This window comes from Silene latifolia, chromosome 10 (assembly GCF_048544455.1).
Source record: "Silene latifolia isolate original U9 population chromosome 10, ASM4854445v1, whole genome shotgun sequence".
In the NCBI taxonomy this organism is placed as follows: domain Eukaryota; kingdom Viridiplantae; phylum Streptophyta; class Magnoliopsida; order Caryophyllales; family Caryophyllaceae; genus Silene; species Silene latifolia.
The window spans coordinates 36805298-36822962 of record NC_133535.1 but is presented as its reverse complement, the minus strand read 5'-3'; the positions used below and the strand labels follow the sequence as shown (position 1 = coordinate 36822962).

General features: G+C 41.9%; 1 protein-coding gene across 1 annotated transcript; it reads left to right on the top strand.

The window, feature by feature from the left end:
• The first annotated feature begins 14908 nt into the window (after nucleotides 1-14908).
• On the top strand, nucleotides 14909-17240 carry LOC141607442 (uncharacterized). The gene is made up of 3 exons (XM_074426791.1): nucleotides 14909-14976; nucleotides 15352-15839; nucleotides 17185-17240. The coding sequence occupies exons 1-3, from the start codon at nucleotides 14909-14911 to the stop codon at nucleotides 17238-17240; spliced, it is 612 nt and encodes a 203-aa protein (XP_074282892.1).
• The last annotated feature ends 425 nt before the right edge of the window (nucleotides 17241-17665 follow it).

Sequence of the window (17665 nt, the reverse complement as noted above, 5' to 3'; positions counted from 1 at the left end):
TTGCAGCATTCCAACTTTCCAACCATTCTCTCCATTGTGCAGTGTTGTTACAAAATACTCAAAGCTACTACTCTGGTGGTCGCAGCAAATCCAACCGTCACAGGTGGGGGGGGGGGGGGGGGGGCCTAAGTAGGCTTCCCTGTTGTATTTAGTATTTACTCCACAACAAAGCTTCAGTAGTGATGCCCAAACTGCTTACAGTAAACTAATACTTCTACTCAAAGCAAACCCGAACCCACACTTATCCATCAGTTTCTGTTAATCTATCTCTTCAACTAAAATGTTGTTCATAACTCTGCATCATCGGTAGGCAAGTTCAATACAAGTCCTACGCAAAGTCTAAACAGACAATTTGGAAAGCGTCAATGCTACGAAAGACCTAATAAGCGAGGACGTAGAGTTGATGTAAAATCCGTCATTGAATTTGAGCATTAGAGATAGAGTAGGGGTAGCTATCAGCTAAGTAAAACAGAAGCCGTGGAACACCGAACATGTGCTGTTAATTCAACAGCAGAGTTTATGTAGGAGTTTTAACATTAGAAATAAGGGTTGAAGACATGATTAAGTCCAAATATTAATAAACAAAGGGGACGGCTACTCCGTAGTTGCAACAACCACATGTAATCAAACATGAGTTTAGTAACGACCAAGCATGATGTTCCTGAACTACCCTATGCAACGCCGCCAACTTTTTTCAGTTTTGGCTCTACATGATTGATTCATTCTACACTCCTGACATTTTCCACAAATATTAAATTTCTTAAACGGTTGGGTCTATGACAACCTCGATAGGTTTCCACTTTATACGTTGGGATATTTCCATTTGTAACATCCAGAATATCCGACCAGTTTGTATTTTCGGAGAATTTCGGAACCGGACATGTTACTAGCTAAAGGAATGTAATCGCTTGCATTATCATTCATATTAACATAGTATTTATAGAAGTATAGCTTAAGGGTAATCTACCGATTTTAGGAAACTTAACAGAATAATTACAAGATATACAAAATATATCCTAAAACGAATATTTACATATTATATTCTATTACACCCTGCAGTTGAAACGGGAGGAGGTCGAACGTTGAGACTGGACCTGAAATTATCAAAGAGTATGTGCGGTAAATCCTTCGTAAAAATGTCTACATATTGATAGCGCGAAGGGACATGGAGAACCTGAACATGACCTATAGCAACCTTCTCACGAACAAAATGAATATCCATTGCAATGTGCTTCGTGCGTTGATAATTAACGAGGTTGCCTGCAAGGTAAATGGCACTAACATTGTCGCAATAGACAATAGTGGCTTTGCGTAATGGATAATGTAGTTCAAGTAATAAATTCCGAAGCCAGCAAGCCTCGACCACAACAATAGCAACGCCTCTATATTCCGCCTCGGCACTGGAACGAGACATAGTAGGCTGACGTTTAGAGGACCAAGAGATAAGATTGTTGCCCAAAAAGACACCATAACCGGAGGTGGAGCGACGGGTGTCAGGGCAGCCACCCAAATCCGCATCGGTGTAGGCTGTAAGAGCATAGCACTTGCTGGGCGACAAATGTAAACCGAGGTGGAGGGTGCCCTTGACATAATGTAAGACATGCTTGAGAGCCGTGGGCTTCACGAGGGTCGTGCAATATAGACAAACTTGCTGAACGGCGTAGGATATGTCAGGGCGGGTGAAGGTAAGATACTGAAGAGCACCAGCAGGAGGGCCACCGGAAGCACTAAGCTTAACCTTCGTGTCAACCGGAGTTTGAGGGGATTTACACCCACCCATATTTGCATGGTCCAAGATCTCAGTAGCGAACTTTGATTGAGACGGAAAAAGGCCGGCTTTAGAGCGTGTTACAGAGACACCAATGAAGTAGCTAAGCGGACCCAAGCCAGTCATAGCGAATTCAGACTGGAACTGAGATATGATGGACTCGCGTAGAGGAGTTGTAGAGGTGAAAGTACGATGTCATCAACATATAATAAGAGGAAAGCGGTGTCAGTACCTCGACGGAGGATGAAAAGCGAGTGGTCACACGAGCTAAGAGAAAATCCAAGGCTAGACACATAAGCCGAGAACTGATGGTACCAAGCACGAGGGGCTTGCTTAAGCCCATATAATGACTTCCGGAGCAAGCATGCATACATGATCGGGATGTGAGTGGTCCTTGTAGCCAGGGGGTTGGCACATGTAGACGGTTTCAGCTAAATGTCCATGAAGGAAAGCGTTTTTGACATCGAGCTAACACTACAAAAAGAATTAAAACAGGCGACTGATTTTGGCGACTGAAATCAGTCGCCAAACAGTCGCCAAACGTCAGTCGCGGACCTTAGTCGCCTTTTCTAACTTTGGCGACTAAAGGCGGTCGCCAATTTTGGCGACTGAAAAATCAGTCGCCAAATGACTAAAATGGCGACTGATATGGCAGTCGCCAAATTGGCGACTGATTTATGGTAGTCGCCAAATTTGCGACTGAAGTTCAGTCGCCAAATCTCAACATCAGTCGCCAAATTTGGGTGACGTAGCCAGTTTGGCTGAGGAAATTTGGCGACTGAATTTCAGTCGCCATTTTGGCGACTACCATAAATAAGTCGCCAATTTGGCGACTGAATTTCAGTCGCCAAATCTCAATTCAGTCGCCAAAGCCACTGTATGTTTTGGTGGTTTTTTTCGTTCTCATTGCTAGCCAAATATTTACAACCTGCATACAAACCGATGTTCCACAACACCATACATCCCAAATTTCAACACACACAACACCATACATTTCAACCCAACACCTCCCATTTTCTCAAACTTCATTTCATATATTGAAAATGAAAGTTTTACAAGCTAAGCTATTCTAATGTTCAAGTCTAAAGTTCAAGTTTTACAGGCTTACATGCTAAAATCATCTTACTTGGAAGCCAACACCGGCTCCACTCCCCCCATGTGGACCATGCGAATCATTTGGATCGTAGTTGGATCTAGGTCCGGGGTTACAACCTTGTCACCAATTCTCAAACATTTCCATTCTTTCCTTCACTTGGCGGAATTCTTCATCACGTTTGGCAAGTTCTTCAGAACGTTTGGCATCACGTTCATCACGCTCTCTTATTTGACTTTGAAGTTGACTAATAATTCCCGGTTGATACGTGTTGCTGGGAATTGTTGAAGTCGATCTTCTACGCGTTTTCTCATAGAAAGCCGGTGTTGAACTTCCGGTACCATACACGTGCCCTTTCTTGAAGCCATCCACCAACTCATACCATATGTCATTATCCGGTTTTTCTGGATTGGCGGCTTTTTCTTTTTCAAATGCTTCCTACAATATTAAACAAATGGTTGTAAGTTAATATGGTAACCACCTTATATACGACATTTTAAAAGAGAATAAATTAACCAAAATTAAGTGTTAGGGAAAACTTACATATAATTGCTTATCTTTTGGCTTAGTCCATGTTCTAACCCCTTTGTGGTCAACCCTGGAATGCGTGTCCAGAAACAGTTCCGGTACCGTCGCAATCGGCTTTGACTTCTTCTTTCCTTTCTGAATGAAAAAAAAAACATACATGTTAGAAAATCAACAAAAAATCTAACATAAAATAAACATGTTGCATTGAAAACAAAAAAAAAAGTGTGAAATAATAGACAAACTTACACTCAATACTTTATCCCAGAACGACCGTGAACCCGCGTAATGAGTAGGCTCGTTCACGGCGTCTTCCTTTCCTCCTCTTTTGTTGAGGGATGCTTGCTTAGACTTCTTCTGAAAAGCTTCAGTTTTGGTATGCTTTATTAAGCCTTCATACTTGTCACCTGCAATTACACATATGAAATCATAACTAATAAGTTACTGATATTATTTATAATATAAGAGAGTATATGCTAATTAATACAAATAACAAAACAAGTTAATTAAATACCTTTCATGTGCTCTGGTTCCTTTGGGCGCCTAATTACCTTCCAGATCACGTCTCGATATCGTCGAGTACCGGCGTCATTGTACCTGTTACGGACATTCTGCTTCCTTCATACAAGGGTTTTTCTGAGGCTTTTAACATGTCAAGAAAGGCTTTTGCTTGTGGGTGTGGCGGTTGTTCTTCAGAAATAGTTGTATGGTCATCACTATTAAAAATAGTGGAATCCATAGCATCAACAACCATCTCTCTATATGGGTTCTCATCATTTTGTATTTGTTGGGTGTGAGCTTGTTCATGAATTGGAGAATATGCTTCTCCATGTGAAATCCAATTGTAATAATTTAGCTTATACCCGTTTATAATGAGATGTTCTTCTACTACAATGTCAAGCTGGTATTTCAGGTTTTTGCATTTGGCACAAGGGCACCTAAGTTTTTTGTCTACCAAGTCATATTCATCTTGTTGTTTAGCAAATTCAATAAACTCGCTAACACCCTTTATAAATCTAGCGGTAGAACGTCTTTTCTTATTGGAATGGTCTAATCTTCCTTCATACATCCATGAACGTTCCAATCTCTTCATTTTAATCTAAAGAAGACCCCCACAATAATTTAAACATTTTTAAAAAATAACAATAATATTACATACAAAATTTAAACATTATACTCCACATTATACAATAAACATATTGTCAATAAGTAATCCATCTTCGAATGGGGTCCTTATCACTCCAACCTAAACCCGTCAATGTACGTTTCAAGTCACTAGCAAACACACTTGTAATTTACTAATGAGGAAAAAATTAGCGACAATTCCCTTGATTCTCCAAATACACATCTATGTAGAATAACTAATTACTCCACATATACATGTATTCGGAGAACATTAAATGGATCGCCACCAAACTCATTCCTCATTAATAAATCACAAGTACGTGTTTACTACCTAAATGACTTGAAACGTACAAAGACAGTCCCAAAATGGGAACTATTCAAGAATTACTCCTAATGAGTAATTCTTGAACGGGTACTAAGTCAACATCAAATCAAACAACAACACAATCAAGTACTAAATTAATTAAGTCAATCAATAGCCCAATTCAACCACATAATAAAGGCTTCTATCCTAAAGTCCGTAACATAATTTGAACTAAAATTAGTAAATTTAAAAGGTAACTAGTAAGAGGAGGTTACCTAATCAAGTAAAAGCAAAAATGAAAAGAAAACAAGAAGCAACGACTACCACAGACGGTGGTGCCTAGCAAAAAGCGGTGACAACCCCGAAAAGAGAAAAGAAAAACAAAAATAACAAGGTTATTCTACCTCAATTCATCAATAACATGAATTATCAAACTAAATTTATCAAAATCAAGTCCTAAAGAAGGTTCCACTTAGCTAGTAGCTAATTTCTCTTAATCCAAAAGACGGTTCCACTTAGCTAATTCCATTAATGCAAAAGACGGTTTCACTTAGCTTAATATTAATAATAATACGACGATTTCACTTAACTTAGTAATAATAATAATAATATTATTAATTAAGACGGTTTCACTTAGCTTAATACTAATGATAATGAGACGGTATCACTTAGCTACCCAACACCATACACCACCCACGACCCACCCACCCACGGCCACCCCACGACCCACCCACCCACGGCCTAACCCCCCCCCCCCTCCCCCCCGCCCCTCCCCGCCCCGCCCCCCATAACCCAAAACCTAAAGACAAACCTCATAATCATTCCCTTTTAATTCAAACACAAATTAAACTAAATCTAACTACAAATTAATCTAACATACAAACTACAAATAAATCTAACAAACTAACCACAAATTAATCAAACTAACTACAAATTAATCTAACAAATTAAACTATATAAACTGAAATTAAACAAAAAAAACTAACCTAATTGAAGAGGGTGAATGTGGCGGTGGAAATGGCGGTGGAGATGGCGGTGGAAGGGTGGTTGTGTGGTGTTGTTCGTTGGTGTCGTCGCCACTGTTAATCGCTCGTCCCCTTTTTTTTTTCGCAAAGAGTAAAGTAGGAGAGAGGGGCGCTGAATGTATTAAAAAATTTGGCGACTGATTTTTTTAATTTGGCGACTGAAATTCAGTCGCCAAATTTGGCGACTACCCTTATTTCAGTCGCCAAATTTAAAAACTCGGTCGCCAAATTGATTCCCTTTTTAAAAATGACAGCCTGGTTTCTACTAAAAAAATTGGCGACTGAAATTCATTTTGGCGACTGAATTTCAGTCGCCAATTTGGCGACTACCCAAAAATGAGTCGCCAAATTTAAAATATCGGTCGCCAAGTTTGATTCCCTTTTTAAAAAAGACAGTCGCCAGATTGGCGAATGATTTCAGTCGCCAATTTGAAAATCAGTCGCCAATTTGGCGACTAAATATATCAGTCGCCAAATTTCGGTCGTCTGTTTTAGTTTTTCTTGTAGTGTAATGGATTGGCCACTGATTTGACACGACAATGCTGAGAAGCGTGTGAAGAGTGGCGGGTTTGACCACCGGACTGAAAGTTTCGTCGCAGTCGATGTCAACCTGTTAAGACCTGCCATTAACAACAAGATGAGGTTTGTGCCGCTCCAACTCACCATTAGACTTAAATTTATGCTTAAACAACCACATACAACGAGTGACATTGACATCAAGGTGACGAGGAACCAGGACCCATGTCTCATTCTTAAGAAGAATCGTATATTCATTGTCCATGACATGTTTCCAGTTAGGGTCATTTAAGGCGTCAATGGGAGATTTGGGCAAGGGAGACGAGTTAGCTACGACACTAAGGCTAAAGTTCCTCTTGGGGCAGAAGATGTCGTGTTTACTCCTAGTTTGCATAAGAATAGTGGTGGAGGCGGATTGAGTCCTGCAAGAGTAAACATGGGTGATAGGATGTGGGGATCGGCTAGGATGGCGAAGCTGACTCGGGGACCTGGGAGGAGTAGACGGAGGGGACCGTGTGGGGTCAGTGGCAGCCGGTGGGGAAGGAACTTGGCCGCGAAGGTGAGCGGCGACGAGAGGATTCCACTCAGTATCCGAGAAGGAGTACGAGTGAAGAGAGGTGTGTAATTTTTGAAAAGGAAAAAGGGTTTCATCAAAAGTAACATGACGAGAAATGTAGACTTTATTTGAGCTAAGGTCTAGACACTTATAATGGTGATGATTGGGAGGGAATCCGAGGAAGACACAAGGGACGAAGCGTGCATCAAGCTTGTGTATAGAGGGCGGAGAGAGATGGCATAAACACCCATAGTGCAAAGGTGAGTATAGGTCAGGAACTTACGATAAAGGCTAGAGGTAGGAGAATCATAGTTATTGGCTTTGTTAGAGAGGATATTGTGAAGATAAGTGGCCATCGAGAGGGCGTGAGGCCAAAATGATAGGGGCATATGGGCACGTAACAGAAGGGTACGTACCATATTATTAAGAGTACGAATTTTACGCTCAGCTTTACCATTTTGGCACGAAGTATGAGGACAAGAGAAACGAAATTTAATACCCATATTAGCAAAGAAATAATGAAATTGGGTGTTATCATAGTCACGACCATTTAAGACCCTATTCCATGCCTAATTTCACGGAACGAATTTCAGAATTTTGATGATAAACAAAACGAAAATCGGTTTAATAATATGAGTTGCATACAATCTTTTAGTTAGACGACCTTATACAATTAACAAGTACTAGTATGTATTCCGCGCGAATTCGCGATTTTTTAGATAAAAATATTAAAGAAAATACAAATTAACAATTATAAAACCTAATATTTAACTCAATTTGATATTTAATTGTAAAATTTATTATTATTAATGTTTTGTATTAATCGGTGGAAAAGGAAAACTTCAGTATAATCTAGTTGTAGGTATAATATAATGAAAGCCCAATTACAGATATGATATAATAAAACTCAAATTATATATCAATACTATGTATTAATTCCAGAAACCAAGGGACTTCAATATAATTAAATAAATCTATACAAATTAATTATACTATGTAGTTTTAAATCAATAGCACTGTGCGATGGATATGAACAAGGGACTTCAATGTAAATATTATATAGTTTTGGTTGAAGTATGAATTTAGAGAATACCAGAATATGGTGATTTTCCTTAAAATAAATATGCCCCATTTATGGTATTAATTAGTATAAAGATGTTAATTATTTTAATATAAACAAAAGTAATTAACATCTTAATTATATAAACAAATTATATAATATTTTAATATAAACAAATTATATAATATTTATATAATATTAATTAGTATAAACTATTAAAAAAGTAAATAAATTAAGCTAAATTTCCAAAAAAATATAATATTCCATAATTATTTCAACTTAATTAATTTAATACATATATGTAATATATTTATTTCGTGTAGTGAGAGTAATAAAAGTAACCTTGGATATAGTAATCACTCATTTATATACTTAAAGAGTAAAAAGTAATTCTGTTAGTTAGTAGTGAAAAGAATTGTAGTAATATTGGATATAGTAATATGATAGTAATCACTTATTTGAATAGTCAAATAACAATATTAGCAGCGAGCGGGAGTAGTGAAAGTAACAGAAATAACAACGGGAGTAGTGAAATTATCAATATTAATGTACAAGTAGTAAAAATAACAATAATTAGGTAATGTTTGGGCCAAAATCTGCATAATGGCCTAATGGGGTAAGTCCACTTGATTCATGTTGAAGAGTTGGGCCGTGGAGGAAGAGCAAGCAAGAGAGGCCCGGATGCAAAGAAGGATCCGCCTAAGGAGTTGGGCCAAGAGACGAGTTAAAGTGAAGAAGCCCATTGATCGATAGAAGAGTCCCGCATTATGGAAAGCCTTCAGGGAGATTTTAAGGAGAAGTCAGGGAGATCAGGGAGAATGGAGGAGGAGAGGAGGATGGCCCGTTATGAAAAGAGTTGTTATGGAAGTAATATTCCTTTCCATAATCCGGGTAGGACTCATCTAGGGTTCCTACCCTATAAATAGCCAAATGAGCAATCAAGAAAGGACATTCAAGATCTCACGCAAAGAATACATTGTGCTAGCTAGATTACATTCCGCCTCCGTTGTACTCATTCCCCAATTAACGAGCTAGTGCAATATTTGGAAGGGTATCGTCCCTTCCCGCGGTTGTTTCCCACATTGGGTTTTCCGCGTCACCAAATCTTACGTGTCAATCCTTATTTGCGCATTTAATTCCTTTATTTAGCATCGAATACAATCATACAAACAATACGCAATGAGTAAGACCGCAATGACCTCATACAATCTAATCCGATAAAAATCACCAAAATAGTTTGACGCCCACCGTGGGGCATTGTGGTCGTCAATCGTTGATTACCTAAACTCGTAATGGATAAGCAAACATCAGCAGCCATGTCAGGGAGCAGTCAGCCGTCGATACCACCCAATCCAGTTCAGAATCCAGCATCAGCGGCACAAACTCAGGCCCCCGGGCACGCTCCAAGAACCACCGCTGTGACAAAAGCCACTCTACCTCCCAAAACTCCTGCTGTGGCGGCCCAAACTAGATCAGACAAGGGTACAGTGAGTTCAGGCCTTACCCCACCACCCAGTGCGACACAAACCCTGCTTAATGGCATGGAGAACCTTCAGAAAGTAATGGAAGATATGCGAGAAAACCAGAGGAAGGCAGAAGCCGAAGCAAAGAGGAGGGACAGAGAACTCTGGGCACAAATAGTCTTTGTGAAGCAGCAGACCAGCACTCCAGCCAGCACGGGAAATGGCGGTCGGGCTCTGGTAGTAGAACTTACACATGGGACATCAGGCAGCAGGAGCCAGCTTCGACAGATACCAGCTGAGCTAGTAACGAGGCTAGATCTGACAATAGTGTCAGCAGGGGAAAGAACAACCCCGCAAGGGTTAGGGTATCTCACACCAGACAGCTGGCAGCCACCCAGCCGCGTGGAAGCACAACTAGGTAACCTCCCAATTGATAATTTTGTGGTAACTGACCAGACACCTGGTGCAGGATCCGCAGGTAAGTTGGCATCAAGGAATTCTCATAACCTCAACACCATTAGCCGCCACGCCACACCGGGACCCTCAAGAGATCAGGCCAAGAAGCAGCACCCCAAGTCAGCAAGTAGCAGAGAGACAAAATCAAGACTCTAGAAGTCTAACCAACCAGCAGTACCTGGAGCTGAGGGAAATGCTGAGTAGGGTCCCAGGATTGCCACCTCCACTTGAAAAGGCGGCACTTGACAGTTATGCTGACTCACCATTCGTGGACGCCATATCCGTTATTGCCATGCCAAAAGGATTCACAAATCCAAACATGCCTCTCTTTGATGACACTGCAGATCCCTTTGACCATATGAGCCAGTACAAGAAGAAAATGATGACAGTGATGGCAGTAGGACAAGCAAAAGAAGCATGTATGTGTAAGGGGTTTGGATCCACGTTGACGGGTCTAGCACTCCGGTGGTTCGTAGGCTTTCCTAACAGGTCGATATCCACGTTTGCCAACCTGGTAAATGCATTCACTCAGCAATTTGCAAGCAGCCGGAAGCCGCAAAAGCATGCAGGAGACTTGTATAGAATCGTCTAGGGAGCTGACGAAACCATTGGAGAATACAACACCAGATTCAATAATGAGAAGGTGGCAGTACGAGAATGTGACGTGTCGACAGCAGTAGAAGCCTTCAGAAGAGGCCTACATCATGAAAATGACTTATACAAGCAGCTAACTATGCATCCTTGTCATAGTTTCGAGGCAGTACAAGAGAAAACAGCAGCTGCAATCAGGTTGGAAGAGGACACCCTAGCCAGAGCCAGCATACCAAGTACGCCAAGCGTATCAAGCACATCAACCATGGAGAAATCAAGCAGGAAGCAGTCAAATAGCAAGAGGGATGAAAGGTACAGGCCATATGGGAGGGGAGTTAACCGGGTCGACAACAGAGAGGAGAATCAGCAACTCCCCACACCGGCAGAGTATGGATTCACAACTGGCGTCGGAGGAATCCTAAAAGCACTCAGAGAGATGGGAGACCGGGTAAGATGGCCCAGACCACCAGTAGAAGAACAAGCATGGCGAAAGGACAGTAAAAAGAAGTGCGAATTCCATCATGACATCGGGCATAACACAGAAGACTGCTACACATTAAACAGGGATATCAGACGCCTGATTGAACAAGGAGATATAAGCCACCTATTACCACGTGGGGGCAAACAGCAGGATAAGGTGGGTTCCACAAAACCTACAACTCCACCCAAATGCACCAAAATAATAAACGTGATAACAGGCGGCTCAGACATAAGTGGGTTAACATATTCAGCAGCCAAAAGGCGTGCTACTGAGACCAAAAGAGATAGGCCAGAGACTTCTTTCAGGATTTCTCATAGTGATCTACCTGCGTGATACCTGTCGAAGTGAGTATCAAAAATAATATTTATAATTTCCAAACTACAACTAGCAAGCGGTAGTAAGGGTCGATCCGCAGGGAGGTAGGGAGTTCTAATTGTCTTATTTCAGTCTATGAATTTTCTGAGGGGTTTTGATTTGGATTATTTCTAAGTCTAAATGCATAAATAAAAGGCAAGTAATAAAAAGAGATGTAAACAATAATAAAAGGAATGCTAAGACGGTCGGTTCACTGCAGCTACGACGATGGGTTCCTAAGTAAGTCTGAATAATCACGATAGGTGGGCAAATAAGAAGTCCTCTCGGTCCAACTTAACAAGTAGCGCTTCTCAGCCTATGCTACTAGTCCCTAGGTCTCACTAATACTAGCTCTCGCCCTGAAAAGTGATTCCTAATGCCTAAATTACCTATCTTTCGATCTTAGCAATTTAGTCGTCTCAATTTATTAATCTATTTTCCCTCCCCTATCTCTCGATCTTGTGGGTCGGTCAAATACTAAGCATTTAACAAGTCTCCTCTCGGTCTCGTTGTCAAAAATTGCAATTAAAACATTGAAACGGTGCTATTCTATCGCGCGTCAGTCGATCGACCAGCTAAGCTAGTCGATCGACCAACAATCGATCGATCGATCGACTAATCGATCGATCGACCAAAGGCCGACATCGGTCTACTAGTCTACATCGTCTTCGCGCGCAGTCCCCTCACATCTTAGCACGGGGTTTCTAGCTACGCATGATAGAATTGATAACAACAACTAAATTAACAATTAACGGAAACGAATACATAATTAAACTAACTAAGCAATAGAGATGCAAAGAACGAAATATTGATGGCTTTGGGAACTAATCTAATCAATTCTAAGCTAACAAAATAATAAACTTAAAGACTGAAATTATGATTGAGCAATACCGAAACTGAAGGCAGAAAGGAAATCCAGATGCAAAATAGCGAACATTATTGAGAAACTAAAATATTTGAATTGAATGTAAACTATGCTAAAATCGAGACCTAATGTCTCTCCTAAAAACTGATCGCCTATTCTGAAAACATAGGTTAGTTTATATAGGAAAAATCCTGCGTAACCTTTATTCCTAAACCTAATCACAATGGGCTTTGGACTTCTCGATCTTTTAATTTGCGCATCAGACCCGTTGTTCAGTCGATCGACCATAAGCATCAGTCGATCGACTAAGTAGCAGCGAACAGTAGCTACTGGAACCCGTGGGGTGGTCGATCGACCACTTGGACCAGTCGATCGACCAACAGCGCTGTCTGAATTGCATTTCTCGACGAATTCTGCATCGCGCACCGATCTTGAAACAGCTGCCATTTCTTCGTTCCTTGGTCAAATCAGGCGTTCTACGCGGCGTTGGAAAGCTAAGAGGATAAGCTTTCACCTCCAATTGGAATCACTCGATTATCAGGTCTAGAACTCAGGATATAGCCATCTGAAGCAGGCTGCAATGTCGAGAAGCACTTCTTTGCTTGTTAAACTCGTACGCACCCATGCTTTTGCTATCTTTAGGCCTTGAAACGCGCACCAAGCTCATTCCTCGAGTCGATACTTCATGTCAAATGCAATGTCAATTACTTAGGGATGGATTCGGCTCGATTTCCGCTCAATTCTTCATATTTCTGCAATAATAGACAAAAACATGAAAGTAGAGGAAAATAGGGAAATAATGGCATATATTGCACATTTGAGCTCTGAAATGCGTGTAGAATAAAGTGTGAAACATCATATTTTAGACACGCATCACTGCGGTTGCTTTTGACGAAGGAGATGTGCATGACGAGCAGGAGCACCACGACGCACTCATCATAACCCTACCAATGACCAACTGCACAGTCAGAAAGGTCCTGGTAGACACCGGTAGCTCGGTCAACCTGATCATGTTGAAGACCATAGAAAACATGGGATTCAGCGAGAAGGATATGCAGAAGAAGATTATTCTGCTGGTAGGGTTCAGTGGGGAGACAGTCAGCTCGTTGGGCGAGATAGTAATCCCAACCTACGTGGGAGGAGTCAACAAGCAGGTTAGGTACTTGGTCATAGATGGACCCTCTACCTACAATGTCATTCTAGGAAGACCGTGGCTGCACCTGATGAAGGCAGTTCCCTCAACATACCACCAATGCATAAAATTCCCCACACCATGGGGAGTAGAAACAATACGAGGAGACCAGGAGGAAGCTAGAGGTTGCTATAAGAAAGCACTGAAGTGCACAGCCAGCTCCCCAGCATAGCAATTACAGAAGCAGCACGTCCAGGATGAATACATTGAGCCTCCAGCTGGGGAGCTAGATAAGATCAACCTGGACAAGCTGCACCCAGAAAGGACCGTGCTAATTGGAGCCGGATGCACGGGAAATCTAAGGCAACAGCTAATCGGATTTTTACAGGCTATTGCATGGTCACATGACGACATGATAGGGATAGATCCGTCCATCATAACACATAAACTCGGTGTGGACCCAACATGCAAACCCATCCAGCAGAGACGAAGGAAGTTCGCAGCTGAGAGAAATAAGGTGATCAACCAGAAGGTAGACAGCCTGCTGGCAGCGAACAAAATCAGAGAAGTGAAATACCCAGAGTGGTTGTCAAACGTAGTAGTGGTACCTAAGAAGAATGGAAAATGGAGAGTGTGCATAGATTTCACCGACCTCAACAAGGCATGTCCCAAAGATCCCTTCCCACTACCGCACAATGACGCAATGGTGGATGCAACAACTGGACATGAGATGTTAACATTCCTGGACGCTTAGAGTGGTTACAATCAAATTAAGATGGATCCAGCAGATCAGGAGAAGACAGTGTTCATGTCTGAAAGGGGAATATATTGTTACAATGTAATGTCATTCGGCCTGAAGAATGCAGGATCCACATACCAGAGGTTGGTTAACCGTATGTTCAAAGAGCAAATAGGAAGAACCATGGAGGTGTATATTGACGATATGTGGTAAAATTAGAAAAAGCTATGGACCACATGCGGCATCTAGCAGAAACATTCAGCACCCTTAGAGAATACAAAATGAAGCTAAACCCATCTAAATGCACCTTTGGAGTGTCCTCCGGCAAGTTCTTAGGTTACATTGTAACCCAGAGAGGGATAGAAGCCAGATCGAACAGATCAAGGTCAGTATGCGCTAGAGTCACCTGAAAAACCAAAGGACGTGCAGAGACTAGCTGGCAAGGTAGCAGATTTGAGCAGATTCATCTCGAGGTCTTCAGACAAGTGCAGATTATTCTACGATATACTAAGTAAGAGCCAGAAGTTCGAGTGGACAGCAGACCACGAGCAGGCATTCAGGGAACTAAAGCATTACCTCAGCAGCCCACCATTATTGTCAAAGCCGGATCCAGGAGAACTATTGTTTCTCTATTTAGCTATCACAGAGGTAGCAGTAAGCGCAGTTCTAGTCAGAGAGTAGGATAAAGAGCAAAAGCCATTCTACTACGTAAGCAAGTCTCTGCTTCCAGCAGAGACCAGGTACACATCTCTTGAAAAATTAGTACTAGCACTAGTAGTTGCATCTTACAAACTGCGCCCCTACTTAGAGTCCCACACCATACATGTCGTGACTAATTACCCATTGAAATCAATAATGAGGAAACCTGAGCTATCAGGCAGAATGTCAAAATGGTTCGTGCACCTTAGTGGATATGACATCAGGTATGATCCTAGGACAACAATCAAGTCACAAGCATTGGTAGACTTTGTATCAGACTTCAGCCCAGCTATCTAGAGTCTGGCAGACGAGGAGATCCTGACCCTCAAAGGAGATAAGGAAGCAAAAGTCTGGCAGATGCACATTGATGGAGACTCCAACCAAAGGGGAGCAGGTGTAGGACTAATCCTATGATCACCGCAGGTAGATCTGATAGCACAAGCAGTGCGATGTGAATTTAAGGCAACTAATAATGAAACAGAATATGAAGCCTTGATACTAGGAATGCAGCTAGCCCTGGAGTTAGGAGTCAGAAACCTGTAAATATTCAGTGACTCTTTGCTAATAGTTAATCATGTGAATGATGAATTCATAGCCAGGGATTCAAAGATGATCGCCTACTTAAAAGTGGCAAAGGAGCTAAAACAGAAATTTAAAGACTGCAAGCTCAAGCAGATCCTCATAGACCAAAATGTGGAAGCAGATGCCTTGGCAACTCTGGGGGCAACCTTCAAGCCAACCGAGCTGTCCAACATTCCCATCGCCCACATGCTGGAACCATCTATCCAAAAATTAGAAGAACCAGACAGAGGAGAATTGGAGGACCGACAAGATGAGCTGGTAGTTCAGATAACAACAGAAGGCCAGAAAACTTCCAAACTAGGTAACCAGACGGCTGACCAGGAAGCTGATCAATCACCTGATCAGTCAGCTACCCAGGCAGATGACTGGAATTGGCGGACACCTTACTTAGATTGGTTACGGCACAGCAAGCTGCCAGATGACAAGAAGGAGATAAGAGGATTCAAAATGAAGGCCTCCAGATTTATATTGATCGATGATATACTCTTCAGAAAATCGTTGGCAGGTCCCTACTTACGGTGCCTGGACAAGCAAGAAGCACAGACTGTGTTGCATGCCCTCCACAATGGCGAATGTGAAAACCATGCAGGGGGCAGGAGTCTGACAAACAAAGCCCTCAGACAAGGCTACTTTTGGCCCACGATGAGGGCAGATTCAGCAGAATATGCTCGCAAATGTGATGCCTACCAGCGCTCAGCACCAATGATCCATCAGCCGGTAGACCCCTTACACCCCATCATTTCTCCTTAGCCATTTATAACGTGGGGAATGGACATAGTGGGTCCTCTGCCTAGAGCCACAGGAAACAGGATATGGATGCTAGCAATGACAGATTACTTCTCCAAGTGAATAGAGGCAGAAGCATTCACAGAAGTAAAAGACAAGCAGGTCATCTCTTTTATTAAACGAAATATCATCTGCAGGTTTGGTATCCCATCAGAATCATATGTGACAACTGCTCACAATTCATCTCCAATGATACCGAGGGGTACTGTGTCAGATGGAACTTCACTTTAAAAAAGTCAGCACCCAGGACTGCAAAGTCCAATGGGCAAGCTGAGTCCAGCAACAAAATAATCATGGATAACTTGAGAAGGAGATTACAGGAGTTAGGAGGAAAGTGGGCAGATGAGTTGCCACTAGTGTTATGGTCAGACAGAACGACGTCAAAAATAGCAACAGGCCAAACACCCTTCAGCCTGGTGTTTGGCGCGGAAGCAGTGATTCCATCAGAAGTTTTAGTTCCAACCCACAAGTATGGATGTATGATAGGGGAACTGAACAGTGCAGAAATGATTAGGAGCCTGGACACGATAGACGAACTACGAGCAGGCCCAAAAATACGTCTGGCTGCCTACAAGCAGTCAGTCGCCAGAAGTTACAACAAGAATGTGAAAGTCGGGCTCCTGGAGGTAGGAGACCTGGTCCTCCGTGAAGTATTTCAAAACACAAAGAATCGTAAGGCAGACAAATTCGCCTATAAATGGGAAGGACCATACCAGGTAGAAGGAGTTGTTGGCCATAGGGCGTACAGATTAATGACCATGGACGGCCAGATCATACACAAACCATGGAACATACTTCACCTGAAGAGGTATCACTTTTAATAATAAGTAGAAATTAGTGTACAGAGTAGTGCGTGAAGAAAAGCCAAAGAAAAAAAAAGAAAAAAAAACGATAGTAGGCATACTACCAATTTCGTGTCAATTTCTTGTTTCTTTTATTTCTTTCAAAATTCAAAAACTATTGGAGTTGTGTGGTCTGTAAGCTTTCTGGGACCACAATTGCTCTGGTACTCCATGAGATGGCATCAAGTACTTCACATCGCTCTGATAAATTTCTATTTTCAGGCTTCTCTAAATGCATCTCTCTGAACTCTAATGTCTATGGTACATTGAAAGGGTAACTAGCAGGACTGTCAACTGCAAACGTGGGGTGACAAGGCACACGGCACTCCAACATGCCTAACCTACATTTCTCCATTAGGAGCACCCTCATCAGGCGGCAAGTGGAACATACGAAAGGGAGCCTGACTGACAGCTAAAAACTTATCCAACTACCCCTGATACCACCCCCTGGAAGTAGCTCGCAATAAACGCAATTAATCAGGGCCCCAGCATGCATGCACATACATATGGAGCGCAGGGATCTCTGAGCTACCAGAATCCTGCAACGTTCCATCGGTCCTAGAATGACGATAAACTTGCCTAAGGTACGCCCCTGTTGGCTTTAAACATGATGAACACACCTTGCGTCATGAACAAGGTTAAGTAGTCAAATTGCGGCATACGCCTAAATAAGTCATCAGACTGACACGACAGCTAACTGAGT